This window comes from Rhinolophus sinicus, chromosome 7, assembly GCF_057876585.1.
Source record: "Rhinolophus sinicus isolate RSI-liver-muscle chromosome 7, RSI-T2T, whole genome shotgun sequence".
NCBI classification, from domain to species: Eukaryota; Metazoa; Chordata; class Mammalia; order Chiroptera; family Rhinolophidae; genus Rhinolophus; species Rhinolophus sinicus.
In genome coordinates, this window is record NC_142507.1 from 13,674,299 (window position 1) to 13,693,376 (window position 19,078).

Here is a 19,078-nt window from a genome sequence, read left to right on the forward strand (position 1 = left end):
ATACACGATGCAATATTGTTCATCCATAAAAAATAAGGAAATGCATTATACTAAGTGAAATAAGTCAGAGAAAGATGAATACTGTATGATCTCACTTATATGGGGATCTGAAAGCAAAATAAAATCCAAACTCCTAGAAAACATTATCTGATTAGCGGTTACCAAAGGCGGGGAGAGGGAAGAGGTGAAATTGGATTAAGGTGGTTAAAAGGTACAAACTTTCAGTTATAAGACACATAAGTACAGTGGGTGTAATGTACAATATGACAGCATAGTTAACACTGCTATATGGTATATTTGTAAGTTGCAAAGACAGTAAATCTTAAAAGTTCTCATCACAAGGAGAATTCTTTTTCTTTTTTTTTCTTTCGGTATCTATATGAGATGATGGATGTTACCTAAAAATAGTGGTAATTTTGTAACAATATATGTAGTCAAGTCATGATGCTGAACACCTTAAGCTTATAACAGTTATAGAACTGAATTAAGTACCTCAATAAAACTGAAAGAAAACAAGAAAACAATTACAAATGATTTAAGATAGCAGTTACCTCTGAAGAGGGAAAAGCAAAGAACTTAAAAGATAATGGCAATATTCTTTTTCTGAAATGTAGAAAGTCAGATCATAATCTTTGTATGTATTAAATGTTTAATAGAAACAATGACAGATAAAGTAGGTAAATGAATTACCCCCAAAACCCCAACCAGTAACTATCGGGGCTTGAAATGGGTTTGAGTACTGCTCTCAGGGAGGTGGCATACGAGGCTGATAATCAGCTTTCCCATTTCCCCACACTGTGAGTCTCGATGCTTTGTTTAGGCCTGTGGTATCATCACTTCCTGCCACGGGTGAATTTTCAGGGAACAAAGAACCCTCTTCTGCAGGAAGCGTGTTTAGATTCTCTAGTCAAATCTTGGGCTACTTGGTCTCCTCTACTTACACACTTTTAAACCGAGGTGAGAGTCACAGAACAAAATTAACCATTTTTAAAGGGAACAATTTAGTAGCATTTAGTACATCCAGAATGTACTAAATGTAGAACTTATTACCTCTATCTAGTTGCAAAATATTTCCCCAACAGGAAACCCAGAACCCATTAGGCAGTTGCTCTCTGTTCCTTCCTTTCCCCCAAAGGAATCATACAATAGCTGTTCTCCTGTGTCTGGCTTCTTCTTTCACTTAGCACAACGTAGCGTGTTTCAGTACGTTTTTCCTTTTTATGGCTGAATAATATTTCAGCTCCTCTATTTTTTTTTTCTTTTTTTTGCACTTTCCTCCTCAGAACCTCCTGGGTTTCTCTTAACTCCTTTACCTCCTCCCTAGTTAAATCCTACTGCTCTTGCTCTTCTCCAGCAAACTGTCCAGGATTCCAGCTGTTTTCCACCTGTCACACTTCACTTTGATGGTATGAGCCTTTGTCTGAGCATATTTCAGTTTGGGGTTATCTGCAAGTATGATCTCTGCACACCTTCAGCTTCGTTCAATTCCCTGTTAAAACTGTTCAGTAGAACAGCCCAGGATGACTGTGCCTGCTTTGCCTGGCATCTGGAGCACCATTTGCCATCTTATCCACAGGATACAGGGGATATTGTGCCAAGTGCTTTGCTGGTATCGAGATTCATCCGTTTTAGGGTTCTCCATCCCCATAATCTCCTACCCCTTAACTCTTCCTCATTCTTAAGTCTTCAGCTTTAAATGGCACTTCTTCAGGGAAGCTGTCCTCACCTGCATCCAAGTCAGGCCCCCGACCGTTCTCTCTCACTGCCCCCGTGCTTCTCCTTTGGCAGGCTTATTCCACCTGTACATGAACTAACTCTGTGTGAGTGTTTGTTTAATATTTGTCTCCCAATCGCCTCTGCTGGATTCTTTTCTCTAGCCCCTAACACAGTGTCAGGCAAATATTAAGTGCTCAATTAATGTGTGCTTTTGAAAGACTATCTTGATAAACCTGTCTAGTAAATTTGCTCACTGAATCTTGGCAACAAAAATCGCAGAAACCTTGGATCCACTCTGAGCTGCTTCTGGGGTGGTTTGAGCTGACTCGCTTGTCCTGCTCCGCTGGCCCAGGGCCTCAATGATGCTTGCTTGAAATTTTCATATAAAGAAGCAATAAAGGGCTTTGCAAGAATTATTTTCCATAAATCACTTAGAAATTGATTCTTTCTGATTGGGGGGAAAAGAGTAGGAAGAAGATTGAGTGAGGGTTAGAGAAATTGAAGGATTAATTTCATCTCTTCCTTGGTGCCCTTTTCCTGGGCAGTAAAGTGTGATGAATGCGTAACAGCAAATGTAGTAAGTGTCTCAATAGCTTGGCTGAGAGCAAGAGTCTAATTAGAAGCCATATGGCCTCTTCAGCTCAGTGGCTGTGAATTTATTTGGGTTTCATCCAGGTGAGTAGCAGGAACAGTTAAGCAATCAACAGATTTTTCTATGCACTGAATCTCACATTTCTGGATCCAAGGTCAACACTATAAAATTTTCTCCTTTAGATACTTTATTCTCTCTTTTTCAAAAAAAAAAAAATAATGGGGAGGGGGAATCGTGACTCCACAAGAGGAGTTTTTGATCCACTGCCTTCAGCTTAGAAAAAAGAAAAAAGAATTTCTCTCTTGCATTTTGGGTTTGCTCTGACAGCGTATTCAGACATAACTAGTTCCCATTTATGTTCTTGCCTCTGCTCGCGCTCTCTCTCTCTCTCTCTCTCTCTCTCTCTCTCTCTCTCTCTCTCTCTCTCTACACACACATACACACACACACACACACACACACACACACTGTCCCAGGGAATGGGATTCTATCTCAAGATGGTCTCGAAAACCCTTTTGGCTAGGAGAACTCTGGTTTTATTGTGGCGTTTAGCTAACAGAGGAATGTAGGGTCTAAATGAGCTTTTTTTCAATATAATCTCAAAATTTCACAAAACGGAACTTCTAATTTGTGAACGTTTGAAAGGAAGAGAAGTCACCTGGTATCCATTACCTCTGTCTTTCAAATGTCCAAAAAGGGGGGATGGGCTCCCCCAACACACTGTCTCTCTTGTATTTGTTCCTGATTGAGTCATAAGAATAATAGAGTTCCCCTGTGTTCCCAGGATTCACTGGGAGTACATTTTTATTTTGAGAAAGAGATGGGAATCAGTTTACAAGTTCTATAGTTTCCAGTGACTGGAAGATGCCACTGTTTTGAACATTTCCCCCTTTATTTATTAAGGGTAGAAGCTGGATTATACTCTTTTACACAGTTGAAAGAGACACAATAGCCTAAGCAAATCTCTCTACTACCAAATCCCACTCTGTACCACTACTCTCGAACAGAGACTGGTACCATGTTACAGCATCAAAAAGTATCTTAGACTTTAGCTAGTGTCAAGGAGTAAGCATGTTTGAAATGCACACATAAAAAGAAATAGCCAAGAAAAATCATGAGCTTTAGATATAAAACTAGAATTATTAAACTATCTCCAGGCAGATGACAAACATTTCTAATGGTTTTTTTATATGTCAGTTGGGTAAACAAACAGTTTGATATTTCAAATTTGAATTTTCATAAATTAAGAAATACCTACAATGTCCAATAACATGTTCTTAAAAGTGAAATTTGAGATGTCACCAAATTTAAATCAGAAATGTATTTCTCTGGTTAGCGCCTAGTCTTTCCTCTTCTTTATTAGCCTAGTTAGGCATAAGGAGACAGTAAAGTAGTAAGTAGATATAACTTTTATTCGGGGGAGAGGATTATATCTTATTAGTTTTATTATACTTTATATCTTGGCATTTCTGCAAAACCACAGGGAAGCATATAAGAAATAAATGCTAACCACACTTCTTTAGAACTCAATACTCCTACATGAGAAATAAATTTCTAGTTGTAATTTCATATACTAGCCAAATCTCTAAACACAGTATAATCTGTAGCATAGCATTTAGATGGATAATCATTGTAAAATCCTTGCTCCACCCACTCTTCCCCACCCCACTCTATCCCCCAATGAGCTTCCCTTTTCCCTAAAAGCAGAGTGTTATGCTCTGGAGACAGTTTTTCCTATTCTTTGCCAGGAAGTATCAAGCTTGAAATCCAGATTTATAGCCCATACAGTGAAATATTCTAACAATACTGCCTACATAATTTGCAAAACCCAGTGCAAAGTGAAAATGTAGTATACCTGATTCAAAATCTAAGAATTTCAAGATGGTGACAGCACAGCAATAAACCAAGTGTTGGAAATCTTAGTGTAATAAGGCTAGAAAAGAAATAAAGGGCATACAGATTGGGATGGAAGAAATAAGACTCTCTACTTGCTGGTGACATGATTGTTTATATATAAAATCTCAAGGAATTCACATACACACACACACACACACCAATAAAAATTAATAAGTGAGCTTAACAAGAACACAGGATTAAAGTCAACACACAAAAATAATTGTAAATACTTGAATAATTGAAAATCAAAATTTAAAACAAATTCCACTTACTATAGCTCCCTCCAAAATGAAATACTTAAAGTACCAACCTCATAAAACATGTACCAGTTCTGTATACTGAAAACTATAAAATGCTCATAAAAGAAATCAGATGAGACATACCATGTTGGTGGATTGGAAGACTCAACATAGTAAAGATGTCAGTTCTTTCTAAGCTAATCTACAAATTTAATGTAATACCAATAAAAAAAATCAGCAGTATTTTTCTATTAATTTAGAAACCTGGAACTAAAATGTATATGGAAAGACAAAGAAACTAAAATAGCCAAAACAATTTTGAAAATGAATAAAGTTGGAGAAATCACACAAGCTCTTCTAAGACTTATTATAAAGCTGTGGAAAGTGTGTTATTGGTGAAAAGATATACACATAGATCAATGGAACAGAATAGAGAGTCCATAAATAGATCCATAGAAATATGGCCAATTCATTTTTGACAAAGGTGCAAAGACAATTCAATGGAGAAAGGATAATCCATTCAGCAAATGGTGTTGAAACAGTTAAACTCTAAATGCAAAAATAAAAGTCTCCACCTAACCCCACACCTTATACAAAAAGGAACCCAAAATGGTATAGATCTAAAAGTTAAACATAAAAGTTTTAGAAAACATTGGAGAAAATCTTCATAACATAGGCTTAGGGTAAGAGTTCTTAGCTATGACATCAAAAGTATAATCCATTAAAAAATTTGAAAATTTTTCATCAAAATTTTTGCTCTGCAAAGTAGCAGCAAAAAAAAATATGTGTACATAAAATGTTTTTACTATTAAATTGAGTTAATGTATAAAATACTACTTTATGCCATAATATATTAGTACTTACAAAAATATATATGTAGGTATGATAACATTTTTGTAAAACAAACAAAACCTCATAAATATTTACACAAAAATTTTAAAAGTTGTCATTCTTGGGGAGTTGGTGCCCGGAGGTTGGTGTAAACTTGCCTTTGACTCTATACCCTCCTGTGGTGATTGAATTTTTATGAATATCTCTTACTTTTATCCAAGGTCCCAAACCTCCCCACCACTGGTAGCTTTTAAATGAGACTGGGCAGCAGTCTGCTAGAAAAGCTGTGGGGAGGTGAGGGTTGATTCCACGGGTTCCTTCCAACTCTAAAATCCTAGGCTTTTATGATTAGATCCAACATAATATAATCAAAATTCCCTAAGTAAGAAAATATTTGCACTATTTAATTTAATTTCTGAATCACCAAAATAAAATACTCAAAGCTCCAGTGTGTCACAAGTGCCTCGTACGCTGCTTATCATTTGCCATGAATAACCTGATGTCCAAGTGACTAGTAGCCACTTTCAAGTGTATTTTCTTAAACAGTTGTAAGTGGGTTTCCTTTATTTGCAGAACAGAAGAGACCACAGTCCATTAATTGGATCAGAGGCCAGAAAGCATAGTTTTCTCATGGAATCTGCTTTTTCATCCTTGTTACAAGCCATTACTTGCATTAATTTTACCAGCAAACTATGTTAAGTCTCTAAATTAGTGGAGTAAAAATCCCAAACTAATGCATCTAACTGAAAATAAGGCATAAATTATCATAGTGAAATGTTAGCAGTGGTGAATTTACTGTGCAATTAATGAAATTTAAGCTTCAGGGAACTTTATCCATAGAGACCCTTCCAAAGGCCTTGTGGGACCCTAGAAATATGTTTACATTTCTGTAGATTACAAAAGAGAGATATTTTAACCATAACCAAACACTGTCTCTTTCTACTTTGACTTTCCCTCCATCATGCTTTTCTTCTTGATGAGTAACGGCAGAGAAGCTATAGACATTTGGGGGATTTGGTTAAGGAGAAATAGCATTGAGGATAGATTTGGTTTGAGTTTAGTGGGTAATGTTTTTGTGGTTTGCAGCAGTTCTGTGTATAATTATTGGTGGCCATATTGGCATAGGAATGGCTTTAGGGATACTCCTGTATCTCACTCTACCAGTTCACTTGCTGAGGGGGCACAAAGAGCCATACCACAGGTGGTGCACACAATACAAATATGTACAGTGGGCTCTCATCCTGGAAGATGGAGGGGCAACAACATTTGAAATGTGCAGAATCAAACAATGGTGTGTGGAAAAATTCTTACAAATTTTACATATTATATGTGAAATAAACTCAAAAGGAGTTTTCACAAATTTGGCAACATTCCCTAAAAATTTAGACAACGTTATCAATAATGAGTTGTAAAACTGAGACTATTCTAATCTACCAATCATAAAAAACAAATTTTGACCAAACATGCTAGAGGAAAGAGAGAACTATTTTTTTTATTCTTTCTACAGGAAACGATACTATAAAATTATTGTTAAATAAGGAGGCAAAGAATATGCCCCCAGAAAGCATAGGATAAAAGTATTATAGAGGTGTGCCAGGAAGTTAATTAAATTACTGCTGTTTTTCTAGATTTTGTGATATTTGTGGTGTTTGTCACTTTTTAAGCTTTGCAATTTGTTGTGATTTCTTCTTCTCATTCTAAATCAATACTTTCAGATCCAATTTTGTATTTGTAATTTTGTGTTGTTTTCCTTAAAGAGGACTGCCCAAATTGCGTAAGTTTCAGGCCTCACAAAACGTGGATCAGCTCTGCATAGGAGCTTTTAAATATTTAGGAGTAAGGGAAAGCTTTTCCTTTTGGTTAAGAATTCTTAGTAACATAGTCAAATAGGATCATGATTTACTTAGTCTAGAATCTGACCTCTGCAATGGAATTGGTAGCTCTGGGGGGTCAGAACTGAGAACGGTGAAAGGCACATAGATTTATCACCAGTCACCCTGCAGGAAGGAAACCTGGGTGGAACTTGGCACCGAAGATGAATTTCTGTTCCAGAAAAGAAATCTGAAAAGGTCTGCTGAAATGATCTGGTGGAGCTTTTATCTACTTTAAAAGAGGAAAGACTCTGAGGCGTTTCAGAGAAATGTGAAACACTGGACGTGGGATATCTAGGTTCAATTCACCTAGTTTTGGTTTCCGCGCTAGAAAGGACCAGTTAAGATAAGGCTGCCACAGTGGATGCCGATGACAGTACTGTCCGATCTCAGTGTCCATTCCTGTCCTCTGTCAGTGACTGAGAACCGGACAGGATTGATGGATGTTATGGGATCCTGTAGGCAGCGGCCAGGGCCCCCTGACATGATCGCATAACAGTTTATCTCCCTCACAAGAGCAGATGGGATTAATACACGAGCGCATCATTCTTCAGCAAGTTATGCCAAGGTCACTGGCCCTTCCCTGAAAAGGAGTGTACATTTATGTATCTCTTTTTAACTCATTTAGGAGTAATACTGCTTGACTGCTCTTTTTGTTATTTATGCCCCCATAAAAGACTTGCCCTTTTCTATCCCAAATAATGCAGAAGAAACTTGTAATTGTATGTCACCATGGGCCCACAATTTTGCTCCAGGGGCAGCAATAAAAAATTATAAGAGTGACACCCCATTTGCTAGACTGACCACCCCGATAGTCCCCATTGGAAGGGGTCACAGGTTGCAGGAAAATCCCTTTTGTCCTCTCTGAACCCCCCCCCCCCAATCCTAAAATGGCCTGAGACTAAGTATGATTGACATGATTGAAGATTCCTTCCTTTAAGCTGGAGTCAGGATGGGTAATAACTGGATGCTACTTAGCATCACATTTGATTGGGAACAAAAGGTCTGTGGAAACCTTTAAGCGGTCTCTGCTGCTTGATGGCTGGAATTTCTGTTTCATTGTGATCCAAAGAGTCAGAGTATGGTACAGTCCAGAGAAGTGCCCATTCCCGATTTCAGCAGTTCTGACCACACTGGGCCATGGTCTGAATTATCAGGTAATTCTCTTATTTTGCTGTCCAAGGTTTTTTGTGATTTAGTGATCAAGTCTGTAACCCAGCATTATGGTGCATTCTACAGGAGAAAATGACAGCAAGACAGAGAGGACAGTGGCAGGTTTGACTCCAGCTTGTTTCAACAAAGGCATTTTGCAGAGAACGTGAAGTAGTCCTGGTGTTGTGAATTCTGTGAGATTTTATCATGTGTTACATTTTTTCTTTTACATTTCTCGGCAGAATGAACTTGAAGAATGAAGTAATATATCATACCATGCATACACACACGTAGGTGGACGTGTGGGGTGGTTTAGCAAAGCAAATGGGCCCGTTTACACAGGACAATATTCGTGTTGCTGCTTTGAGGCTGGCACTGAATGTGTCGGTTTGGAAGGAAGCTGCATTTCCAGGGAAGATTGACTACCCTCTCCCCAGTGCTCCCCCAAACTCATTATCAAATAGTCAAAAAGAAGAAAAGTGAAGGATTGCTGACTTTTCTTGATGTCCATTCCCTTCTATTTGAATAGAGATCCTGAAATAACAGGCTGAAACTACTTTTCCTGGGAGAAATTCTACCTTGGTTCTACCTTGGTTCTCCTACCCCTTTATCCTACCCAAAGCTCCCGGAACCCAGAGCACGCTGTCTTGTAATGAGACCATGAATTGCACTAGCTTTGTTTTGTAATCAAAGCATATTTCATGATTCTTTCTAATGTGTCAGGTTCTGCTTTTCTCTTTGGCTGGTGCAAGTATCTGTCCTTTCATCTTCTGCAAAAGTGGTACCAAGGCTGACAGTCTGTGGGACTCCCCCCATTTGTTGTTGGATCTCTCACATCAGTGATAACCATCACCATGGGACATGGCCCTCGGCCAGGCCTATGCAGGGACACCCACTCCCTCTGCTCTCCTCTTACTCCACCTCTTTCCATGTCGGTCTTGATCTGCTCCTCGAGGTCCTCTGGGGACACGTAGAAGTCCTCTTCTGGCACCGATGACTTGGGCCGGCAGCGTCCACAGCAGCAATTGCAGCAGCAGCACAGGCAGCAGCAAAAATAGCAGCCAGTCAAGAGGCCAATGATGACAAACAGGGTCTACGGAAAATGGAGCAGAGCAAAACAGGGGTGAGGAGAGGTGGGGTCAGGGAGAACCCCAGAAATCTGGTGTGTAGCCACAGACCCCCAGAGACCTGAAGACAGCACAGTTCACCCTGCAGACCACACTCGTCCTCATCCTTATTCCATGCAACAACTCTTTAGTTTCCCTGGAAACAAATTGCACAGAGTTTTGTCTAACAAGTTAAACCCAGAGGAAATGACTTGTAGCTACAGCAATGACGTACGGCATTTTCTTCTTTATTCTTAAGCTATGGTGATCCTTATTAAGAGGGAAGCAAACAAAGTAACAAACCAACGAACCAACCAAGAAAACCTTTACAGGTCTCCGGATCTGACCAAGGGCACCGAAGGATTCTCACCAGAGGAGCTGTGGCTCGCTCCTCCTCCCCCGCACTGCTGTCAGAGTCTCCACGTCCTGTGGAGTCTGGGTCCTCCAGATGCCTTGTGCCCTCCCACTCCCATCTGTCCTGGCTGGTAGGACTTTAGAACAGACCCCGCAGTCTCAGTTCTGGACTCTTTAGTAGCCTCCACTCTGGCCTCCCTGCCTCCACTCCTGAGTCCTCATCCACCTGCGCATTGCTGCTGGAACATGAAACACTTGCCTCTTAGACCAGGCTGGAGCTCCTTATTAGGGGCTTTTGGCCTCTGCCAACCCTTCCCCTGCACCAGCCAGCCCCGTGCCTGCCGCATCTGCATTATTTTTGCTCTCCCTGTGGATTCATCTGCCTAGACACGCCCCTCCCATTCCCGGGTCATCTCAGAAAACCCACTCCATGTGTAATATTCATCTCAACGATCCTCTCCCTGACAGCTTTTCTGACCCCCGAGCCCCACTTCCCTCCTTGGTGCCCCAGCTCTACTCCACATGAACTGCGTACCCTGGTACTGCTTTGGTTGACACTTTAGGACCTTGACTGGTGTGTCGGTCTGTCTAATCTTAGACTGTGAGCTTCCTGAAGGCTAGAGCTTTGTGTTTGTCATCTTAGAATCCCTCCTACCAAAGGATTTAGTACCTGGCATGCGGTAGACACTTAATAAATATCTACTGAATAAATGAATGTACAAAGTAATAGATAAACAAATGATTTGTTCCTCCTGGCGAACAGTGCCCGGATTTCCCCACAAGCATATCAAAGGTTTGTTCACTAAGTTTGCCACAGCTAAACTCTCCTAAACCCCCAATTTGAATTTAAAGCAAGCCCATTTATGTTAATTAAGCAAAATAAATGTATGATTTTATTAAAACTATGTTATTTGAAATAGAAAGACATTGGTTTATACATCTTAGAATCAGAATTCAGATTTTATTTAGTAAAGGGAGCAAAGGGGATAAAGATCACCGTGTGCGTCTGCAGGATTTCAGTAACTTAAGGTGAAATCTGCTACATCCACGAACCTCACCTGTCCGTTCGGCTTCCAGGCTTCCAGGACTGAATCTATGGGACTCTGGCCCGAGTTGTGGGGGGAGGCCTACGGGTGGCTTAGCCTGAGGAAGCTTTACTCACACCCTCACACCTTTAATCTTTTTGCTGTGGATACTCTGCGTTTTCCTAGACCTGGGTACATTAGTCTGAAAACAAACCTGCAGCACTCTTCTCCTCACCACCGGCCTCCGAGACCTTCCTATGCTGCATTCCTGTGCCGTTGCCCCAGCAACCTCCTCCTTTCTTACCTACTTTTGTCCTTTTTTTTTTTAACTCTGCAATTCCCATGTTTTTCTCTTCTCTGAAAATGTCCTTCAGTGCATATACTGTTTTGCTCTTTAGTTATTGCAAGTAGATTGTCTGTCGATGGCAGAAATAACCTTACCTTACCCCTTTCATTGCTTAGCACAGTACTAGGCACAAGTAGGTGTCGGTATTTCTTTAAATACACGTTTTCAATGGTATACTGATTCATCATACGACACGTGCTCACTAAATACTTAGTACATGCTCACTGTGTGTCGTCCACTCTAATGGGCTCTGTGCAATTAGGCTTTGGCACAAGCAGCAAGGGAAGGTGGAAGGTTTTGTAGCCTATTTTTAAAGAGCCACATCAGGAATTATTATAAATCTCCCTTCAACTACTGGACTGCTTCTGCTTATCTATGAATTTTGATCAATTTTGTCAACTTCCTGGGCAAGAAATGCTATTCTCATTTTTATGTAGGAGGCCCCGATATGCAGGCAGGTGCCAGTGTGCAAAGAATCTAGAACTCCAGAAGTACCTCCCTGTGGAAAAAGTGTCATATATGGAGGTCAGCTTCCCAGGCAAGCCCACAAAGGACCATATTTTGAAATGAATGTTCAATCTATTATCATAAATGACCTTGTCAGTATGTACAGTCTTATTCCACGTTCCACATCCGCTTGGCAAGGACTTGTCTCCCTCCCAAGTCCTCAACAATAGAGAAAGTGAGTTTCAGTGGGAATCCTAGTTATCCCCAAGAAAAAGAACTCTGGGGACTGCAGAAGGCAAGTGAGGCCTTAGGTTGCAGACTCTCTCTCCATGCTTATGTATAAACACATATTCTCTCTCTCCCTGCATATATCAAAGTCTTAAATTTAGCAAAATTTATTTTCAGTGGAAAAAATAGTAATCAGAATACTACAGAACATGAAACCTGCCTTTTTGGAAGTCTGCAACTTTTTAAATTATTAATTACAACTCATAGGAATGTGAGTGCATATGATTTCACAAATTTGTGTGAACTGTTCACTTGTGTATGAACAGTCCAAAAAATAAGCTGATGGGCTATATGTATGGTTCATATGTAAATCTATTTTTATTAGAAAAGAATGCTATTAAAACTCATAAACAAATATAAAGCCATCACTAAATAAACATACTAGGGATTCCTAAGAAACCTCACAAAATGTATTGTCAAAAGTCAGTTCTGGTTGCACTAAGTCCTTAAAAATGTTGCCTTTTTCTTGACCAGACATCCTTTTTTGCTTTTTCTTCCTCTCCGACTCCCTGTCCTTCATTACTTAATTCTCACCTTTTCCCTCCCATTTCCTCCTCCACTACCTCACAGCAGGCTCCATATGAGCCTACGACATAATTACCACGCATTCTCCCCAGTATTGTGTTTGCTGATGTAGCCTATGCTATAAATAGTCAAGTACATGACTAAATTTGTCCTATAATAATTTATTAAACAGTCGTCACACTAATAAATTATTTTTGGTTTTGAGCAATGAGTCAGTTCTTAATTAGTCACTACGGGGAGAGAGAGTGCAGTCAGAATTAACCCGAAGCTTCAAATTCAAATATAATTAATGTCTGGAAGTATCAAGTCAGGCTGTATTTTATAATTATTTGAGGAGCTAAAGCAAAAACGATCCTCAAATAACAGCTTTCCATTGAAGCGATGTCTCCTTTTATTTACAAGAGTTTAATAATATGGTAAGGTTAGGCTTTCTTCGAGATCGATTCTAAAGGAGTAAATAATATAATGATCTAACAGGAAATTGTTTTTGAAGGATAAAAATTTGATTCACCTTTGCCCACCAGCTTGACAGCATAAAGTAGGTATTAACATTTTCATCTCCAAATTGCTCGGCCACATAGAGTCCCAGAGATCCGTACTTGTCATATATGTTTCTCTTTGACGTGTCAGTAAGTATTGCGTGGGCATTGTTGATTTCTTTAAACTTTTCAGCAGCGGTTGGATCATCTGGATTCTTGTCTGGATGGTGTTTCAGGGCCAATTTTCTTAAAAAAAAAAAAGTGAGGAACAGTGTTACTTGACAAGAATTATAACGATATTTTCAAAGGGCACTATTCATTTGTGCATCCTTTGTGTATGTAAATACTGTGAAATGATAAGTTACACACGAATATTGATTTAACTGAGCAAATTTTCATTAAATGTTGTCTCTTGTTTCTAACGTGCAGGCACAATAGTATTGTTTCTCCCCTCACATCCTCAAAGAAATTCTCAACTGTATAGTTGTTGAGTCTGAGACATTTTGCTGCTGGTACATATGAAGGTTATTTTTACCTAGAAGCTGATCAGTACCTCACCTCAACATGCAACATGCAAGGAACTTTAAGAGTTCTGGAGACAGGACCAGTTTACACCAAAATTTCATTTAGAACTGGAAGAATTTTCCAGAATTAACAAAACTTCACACCACATATTCTAAAAGTTTAACTCAATTATAAAAAAAATCCTAATTTATAACCCCTTCACAAATCTTCCACAAATTCTAACTCCCTTTGTTTTTCTGAACAAATACTGTGACTTCCCTTGTATTCAAATGTATATTTTACCACTTTTCAAATAGGTCTTTTCACTTTAAATAATCTGTAGAAATTTCCTTTGAGTACAAGGCTCCTCTCTCCTCTGCAGACAATAATAAAGCAGTTCCTGAAGGGTGTGGGTATGCATTGTGTTGCATTGCGTATGTGTGTGTGTTAGGGGGAGTTATTTGGGGCTATTCTTTATTCTTCAGTTATAGTGAAGTATAAAAAAACCTGTAAAATGGATGTAAGAACTGAGCTATGCGAGTCAGTTTCTGGCTGGTGGCCCTCTACGCTCAGATTTAAATAATGATTAAAGCTATGTACAAAATTGAATCTGCAGTATTTTTTCCCACTACAAAGTCAATTAATTTTATGACTTTCTAACTGGAAATTTCACATGGCTTATTCTCCCTACTGTGCCCGTCATAGATAGGTATATACAGGAATATACCTTAAGCTTTTGTTTATCAGTTTAAAGTGTTTTATTTTAATGCAATAATAAAGGCATAAGTAGAGCAGAAAAGTAAAGTATGTCTTATAAATTATAGCTAGTTTTTACAATAAATTGGGAAAAAATCACATCTATTTTAGGAATTAAAGTATTACTGGTTCAGAAGTAAGTGAATAATTAAGCGGCTCAGCATCAGGATGCTTAAAAAGTACCAAAATATTTAAAAGTATAAATCATGGTATATAATCTATTCTCTCAACTCAGAATAAACAAAAAGAATAAAACAATGAAGGTTCATTTTAAATTTGTTTAATGAAAACATTTTTTACCCTTCTTTTTGAGAGATGTTTAGGGTATCTATAAATTCTTATAGATTTGACCATTAGAGACATTTTTTTATGTGCAGAATTTATGATGAAATCTTGTACTAATAGCACAAAATGCCTATTTTGTCATTTTTTAAAGCTTTTATAATGTTTTTTATATGCTATCCTTACTATTGTAAGGAGGTTATAAATATTAATTCATTAGTCTTCACTACAACTCTATGAGATAGGTATTCTAATGATTCTATTTTACAGATGGGGAAATTTAACCACCAAGAAGTTCAGTAATTTGCCCAACGTCACACAACTAACCATTAGAGCCAGGCTTTGAACATAGTACTCTGACCCTGAGCACATGCTCTTAACCACCACTGCTGCCTCCTATATATTTTTAAATTTAAAAATTAAGGCATACAGAATGTTAGTGGGCCATTGTAAGGACTTAGGCCCTGGGTCTAGGTGACGTGGGAAGAAGCCATTGGAACGTTTTGAGAAGGAGAGGGTTATGCTATGACCTTAGTTTTAGGAGAGGATAAAGGCGAGAGCAGGGAGTCTCTTCTACCGTAGGAGAAGTTTATAGTGGTTCAGATCAGTGTGGCAGTGGAGGAGTAGTAAGAAGTGGTTAGAGTCTGAATATGCTTTGAGGACTAGCTGGATTGGATGTGATACGTGAGAGAAAAAGAGGAATCAGGGATGGCACCAAAGTTTTGGCTTCAGCAAGGGGAAATTTGGAGTTACGGTCTAAGTTGGCAAGAGATTTTTGGGTAGTAGGAAATGGTTTGTTAGGATTTGGAGTTCTATTTTGGACACCTTTGAGATGCCTATTAGACTTCCAAGTGGAGATGGAGGTAGAGAGATCTATGAACCTGGAGCTCAGGTGTACTATGGAACGTGTACGTTTGGATGTTCTCAGCAGGTAGATTGTATTTAGAGCCATGGACCTGGAAAACATTCTCAAGCAAGTGGGTCCAAGAGAAGTCCAAAGACTGAGCAAAGGAGAGGAAGAAAGAAAGACAAATGATGTAGAAGGAAAAATCCAGAGAATGTGGGGTCTTAGGATCCAAGTGAACAAAGTATTTTAAGGAGGATAGTGGTCACCAGTGTCAAATGCCATTGACAGGTCTTGTACGATGAGAACTAAGAACTGATCACTGGGTTAGTGACAAAGAAATCTTTCGTGACCTTCACACATGCGTGCATGCGTGTGCGCACACACACACACCAGACAGTTGAATATATGTCTTTGTAGAGGGGAAAATAAAACAGAAAATGAATAGAGAAAAAAGAGGAAAAGGCACAATTAAATGTGCTTATAGGTGCACATTGGGATTATAGGTGATTCTTTGTTTTGTTTTTGCTTGTCATAAAAAAATATGTATGCATATTACTTGTGTGGTTTCCTTCCCTAAGCATTTTTAAGCTCCTGTTGCAAATTTTGTGCTCTTTCAATAGCTGCAAGTTTAGGTTTGTTCCCTTAAATGACCTACTGCAAATAAGGGGGAAGAGGGGGAGGAAGAAAGAAAGAAATCCTCAAACTTTAATGATACAACATTCATCATCAAAAAGCTTCAAGTGGATTCTTTATGTACATTAATTTTAATGGCTCGGTGTTCCTGGAATTCTCACCCCATGCCCTGGAATACAATTGCAGCATTTTCCCTACTACTGTTTCCCTGAAAATACGACCTAGCCGGACAGTCAGCTCTAATGCATCTTTTGGAGCAAAAATTAATATAAGACCCAGTCTTATATTAATTTTTGCTCAAAAAACACGCATTAGAGGTGACTGTCTGGCTAGGTCTTCTTTTCGGGGAAACACGGTAGTTCCAGAGATCATGTCCAGGCCAACCAAATGCAAGGTCTGTTACTTCTGCGTTGAAAGAAAGAAATCCCTGGAAAATGGCTCTTTACATAATTACTTTGTTTCTACTGTTCCATTGTGCAGTGATACACACTGCCCAAGCCTTAGCCAGAGAGCCTGGCTTCTTGTCATATTTTAAGCTGCTTGGATCTTTGTCATCTCACAAGGGCAGATGTACTCAACCATTTATCACAGTCCTCTAACAATGGAGTTGGCAAATTCAGAGGCTGGAGCACCTCCATTTGTAACAAATCCAATTCCTAGTTGTCAGCAGCATTTTGACTCCTCTAGGCAGATACTCTTGGCTCTCGGAATCCTTGGGAAATATGGCTAGCAGAGGCAGCTGCCGAAATTACACAGCTGCTCAGAGGTAGTTGATCAATGACCCACCCTCTTGGGAATTGTCTATAGAGCAAGAAAACATGTATGGGATTTAGGGTGAAAGGAAGTGCTTGGAGTGCATTTAAATGTGCGTTTACTCACCTATTTGCTTTAAAGATCTTTCTTATAATTTCTTATTTTACATTTAAAGGTGACTTAATACTCAACCAGATGTGAGCCTTTAATTTTAAATCTCTTTCTGCTTTTAGTCACCTGTTAATCTGTTATAACTAATATTAGAAATAGCAACAATGCCTCTAATTTCCACTTCAAAATCCAGTGACAGCTCTCAATTGAAATGCACAGTGTATTGTCTTCAGATACCCTTGGTCTTTTGCAAAGTGTGAAAGAATTCGCAAGACTCGGAAAAGTAAGAAAGCACGGAGAGGTTTTATTAAAGTCAGGAGAGAGGAAACGAGTGGCAGTGTCTAGAGAGGACAGCTGCCTGTGCTCTAGGCCAGCTTTTTCTTATATAGAAAAGGGGAGGTGAATTTTCTTACAGCAGGAGCTGTGACTCCCTCTGAGGTCATTTGATTGACATGTGCAGGTTATGTAACTAGTTTCTTTCTGCACATGCTCTTACCCATAATGCATACAGAAAAACCCACGGTGGGGGCAAGCCTTAATGTTCATTTTATTCTAATTGTATTATAATGAGGCTGGAGTTCACTCTGGGGCAGGCCCCAGCAGTCTGCACAGGCATCAAAAACCAGATTTTTCTGGTTGGGCCTTATCTCCTTTTGCTGAGGATATTTTCAACAGGAAGATTTGTCTCTAGGGCTGAGTGTGGGTGGTCCCTGGGGAGGGGACACAGGCCTGGGCAGTCTCCCCTGCGCCCACCATCATTAACTCTTTTTCTGCCTCATCACATAGGGATTTCAGTAAGTGGCAGATAAGATAAACATTGGGTTTACAGTTGTAACTACCTAAGTCTCCTAAGATCTACCTATTTTGAGGCAGTGTAATAATTCTAAGAATTGTAAGGTTCTGCCCAGTTCTCTTCCTTGCACCATCTAACACTCAGGTGAGATCTACTTTCTACTCTCTACCAGTTTCTGAGTCACCTAAGAACTGATTCTGACCATGTTGCCCCAACTCTAGTACAACTCTATCTTGATGGGGTTGAAATGTCAGAGGAGATCTTCTTTGTTGGGAAGGCTGGCCTCTGAGCCTCAGGAAATTCAGGTCCACCATGGCATGGCTATGTCTATAGCTGCCTTTCCCCACTTACACATATTCAGCTGCTTTCTCCAATTGCTGTCAGTTGCTTCCTTTTTCAAAGCTTTCCTTACTGCTCTGTGACTTCCTGCTAAAATACCTCAGCCACAAAGTTTATTGCCCCTCTAGTATCCCAAAAGAAAACCACCTGCTGCCTAAGACAAAAGAGTTAGAAGAGGGAGGGTGAAGCATTGATATCTTCCTATATCCTTGAACCTTTAAAACTACCCTCATGGCAGAGCCAGCATCTACTGCAAAGGTAGCAAAAGAAAGCAAAATTAGATATACACTATTCTTTCTAGGGAAAGAATGGCTACAATGGGAAGGAGACTGATGGTAGACAGGAAAATAAACTCCTATAACCCAGAGTTTGCAGGTGAAATCAAGCCCTAGATTAGTAACCCTAGGTGTATAGCAAATTCTGTAATTATGGAACCTCATAGTATATCATAACACTGGAGGTTCACTGGAACTCCTGTGCCCTCTCGGACTCAGGCAACACCCAAGTGAAAATATAAGAAACCAATATATGAGTTCCAGTGCCCATCTCTCTGACATGTAGTATTGACAGACATTTTAATGTTTAACAATCAGATGATAGATATTATATACATATATATATATACACATATATATTATAGGTAGATATTATATATATTATATATAGAGTATATTATATATATAATATATATAGCTATATATATAATATCTATATCTATATCTATATCTATATCTATATCTATATCTATATCTATATCTATATATATCTATATATATATATATATATATATATATATATATATATATATAATATAGATATCTCCATCCCTTTGCACTTTAATTTGCATTTCCTAATTTTGGATATCCTCTATTTAAGTTAGTGTTTTACCAGTTTTTAGTTTAATGTTTAAGATTCATTTGTAGGATTTAAAAAACTACATATTCTGTACATGAATCCTTTGTCAATTATATGTGTTGCATATATAGTCTCCATTTCTGGGGCCATTTTAGGTTGTTGTTGTTAGTTTTTTTATGGAATCTTTCGATGAACAGGAATCCTTAATTTAGTTAAATTAATCTTTTCCTGAATTCCGGAAGATATTGTCCTATAAACTCTAAAATTCTAAAATCTTTATAAATTTACCTTTCACATGGAAGGCAATGATCCATTTATTGCTGATTTTTTAACGTGGT

The 19,078-nt window shown here is 38.8% G+C and overlaps 1 protein-coding gene across 2 annotated transcripts in view; it reads right to left on the reverse strand.

Moving 5' to 3' along the window:
- Positions 1 to 19,078, reverse strand: part of DNAJC5B (DnaJ heat shock protein family (Hsp40) member C5 beta) — a 52,068-nt gene that overhangs the window by 7,442 nt on the left and 25,548 nt on the right. For both annotated transcript variants that reach the window (XM_019710687.3, XM_019710686.3), the window contains exons 3-4: positions 12,900 to 13,113; positions 9,219 to 9,390 (exon numbers count right to left, since the gene is read on the reverse strand). In XM_019710687.3, the coding sequence (XP_019566246.1) occupies positions 9,219 to 9,390; positions 12,900 to 13,113 (386 nt within the window). The remainder of the gene's footprint in view (positions 1 to 9,218; positions 9,391 to 12,899; positions 13,114 to 19,078) is intronic.